This window comes from Hyalella azteca, unplaced genomic scaffold (genome assembly GCF_000764305.2).
Source record: "Hyalella azteca isolate HAZT.00-mixed unplaced genomic scaffold, Hazt_2.0.2 contig1937, whole genome shotgun sequence".
Lineage (NCBI taxonomy): Eukaryota > Metazoa > Arthropoda > Malacostraca > Amphipoda > Hyalellidae > Hyalella > Hyalella azteca.
This window is the reverse complement of record NW_025932229.1, coordinates 30,453-31,299: the sequence shown is the minus strand read 5'-3', so window position 1 is coordinate 31,299 and position 847 is coordinate 30,453. Positions and strand designations below refer to the sequence as shown.

General features: G+C 39.8%; 1 protein-coding gene across 2 annotated transcripts in view; it reads right to left on the bottom strand.

The window, feature by feature from the left end:
• Window positions 1–13: 13 nt before the first annotated feature.
• The window catches only part of LOC108673251 (divalent-cation tolerance protein CutA), a gene marked incomplete at its 3' end in the record, with an annotated part of 5,167 nt that continues 4,333 nt past the window's right edge, over window positions 14–847 (bottom strand). For both annotated transcript variants that reach the window (XM_018161051.2, XM_018161049.2), the window contains 1 exon segment: window positions 14–53. In XM_018161051.2, the coding sequence (XP_018016540.1) occupies window positions 14–53 (40 nt within the window).

Sequence of the window (847 nt, the reverse complement as noted above, 5' to 3'; positions counted from 1 at the left end):
TGACGCCAGGGACGATGTTCACGCACGCAGCCAGCTTGGCCCCCACCAGCCCCCTGCACTGAGAAAAAACAAGGAGTCAAATTGTCCAACTAATTGTATATACCCACTTTCTTACCTTCAGCCCCAACACTTAGAAAAATAAGGACTCAAATTGTCCAACTAATTACCCACTTTCTTACCTCCAGCCCCAACACTTAGCAAAATAAGGGATCATTTGGTCCAAATTATGACACACTTTCTCATCCACGGCACCAGCAGCTGTAGCACTGATACGCCCTTTTGCAGGGCCAAACTGGGTCAGGATGACCCACAGAAAGGCAAATAATTTATCACTTTCTTACCTCCAGCTCCAACACTTAGCAAAATAAGGGATCATTTGGTCCAAATTATGACACACTTTCTCATCCACGGCACCAGCAGCCGTAGCACTGATACGCCCTTTTGCAGGGCCAAACTGGGTCAGGATGACCCACAGAAAGGCAAATAATTTATCACTATTTTTAAAATGCTCCGCTCATTTCATTGAGTGTAGGGACCATGAACTAATCACATAAGTCATCAAAAGTTCATCAAATAAAATTCAATTCATTGCATCTTCATCAAAAGTTTTGTAAATTAGAAACACAATTGGAAACTGGACAAAGTGCAACTCATTTCTTTTGGTGCTAACTGGCCATATAAATATTCTCATCATGTCACACACAACAGAATCTTCATTAAGTTTTATCTTCATTCAAAAACTGGATAATACAAGCATAATTGCAGGATTAATATAATTGCAAAGACTATTTAATATAGAACAATAATTTGGCTGCAGCAACACAAACATTGTCAACAAACAAGATTT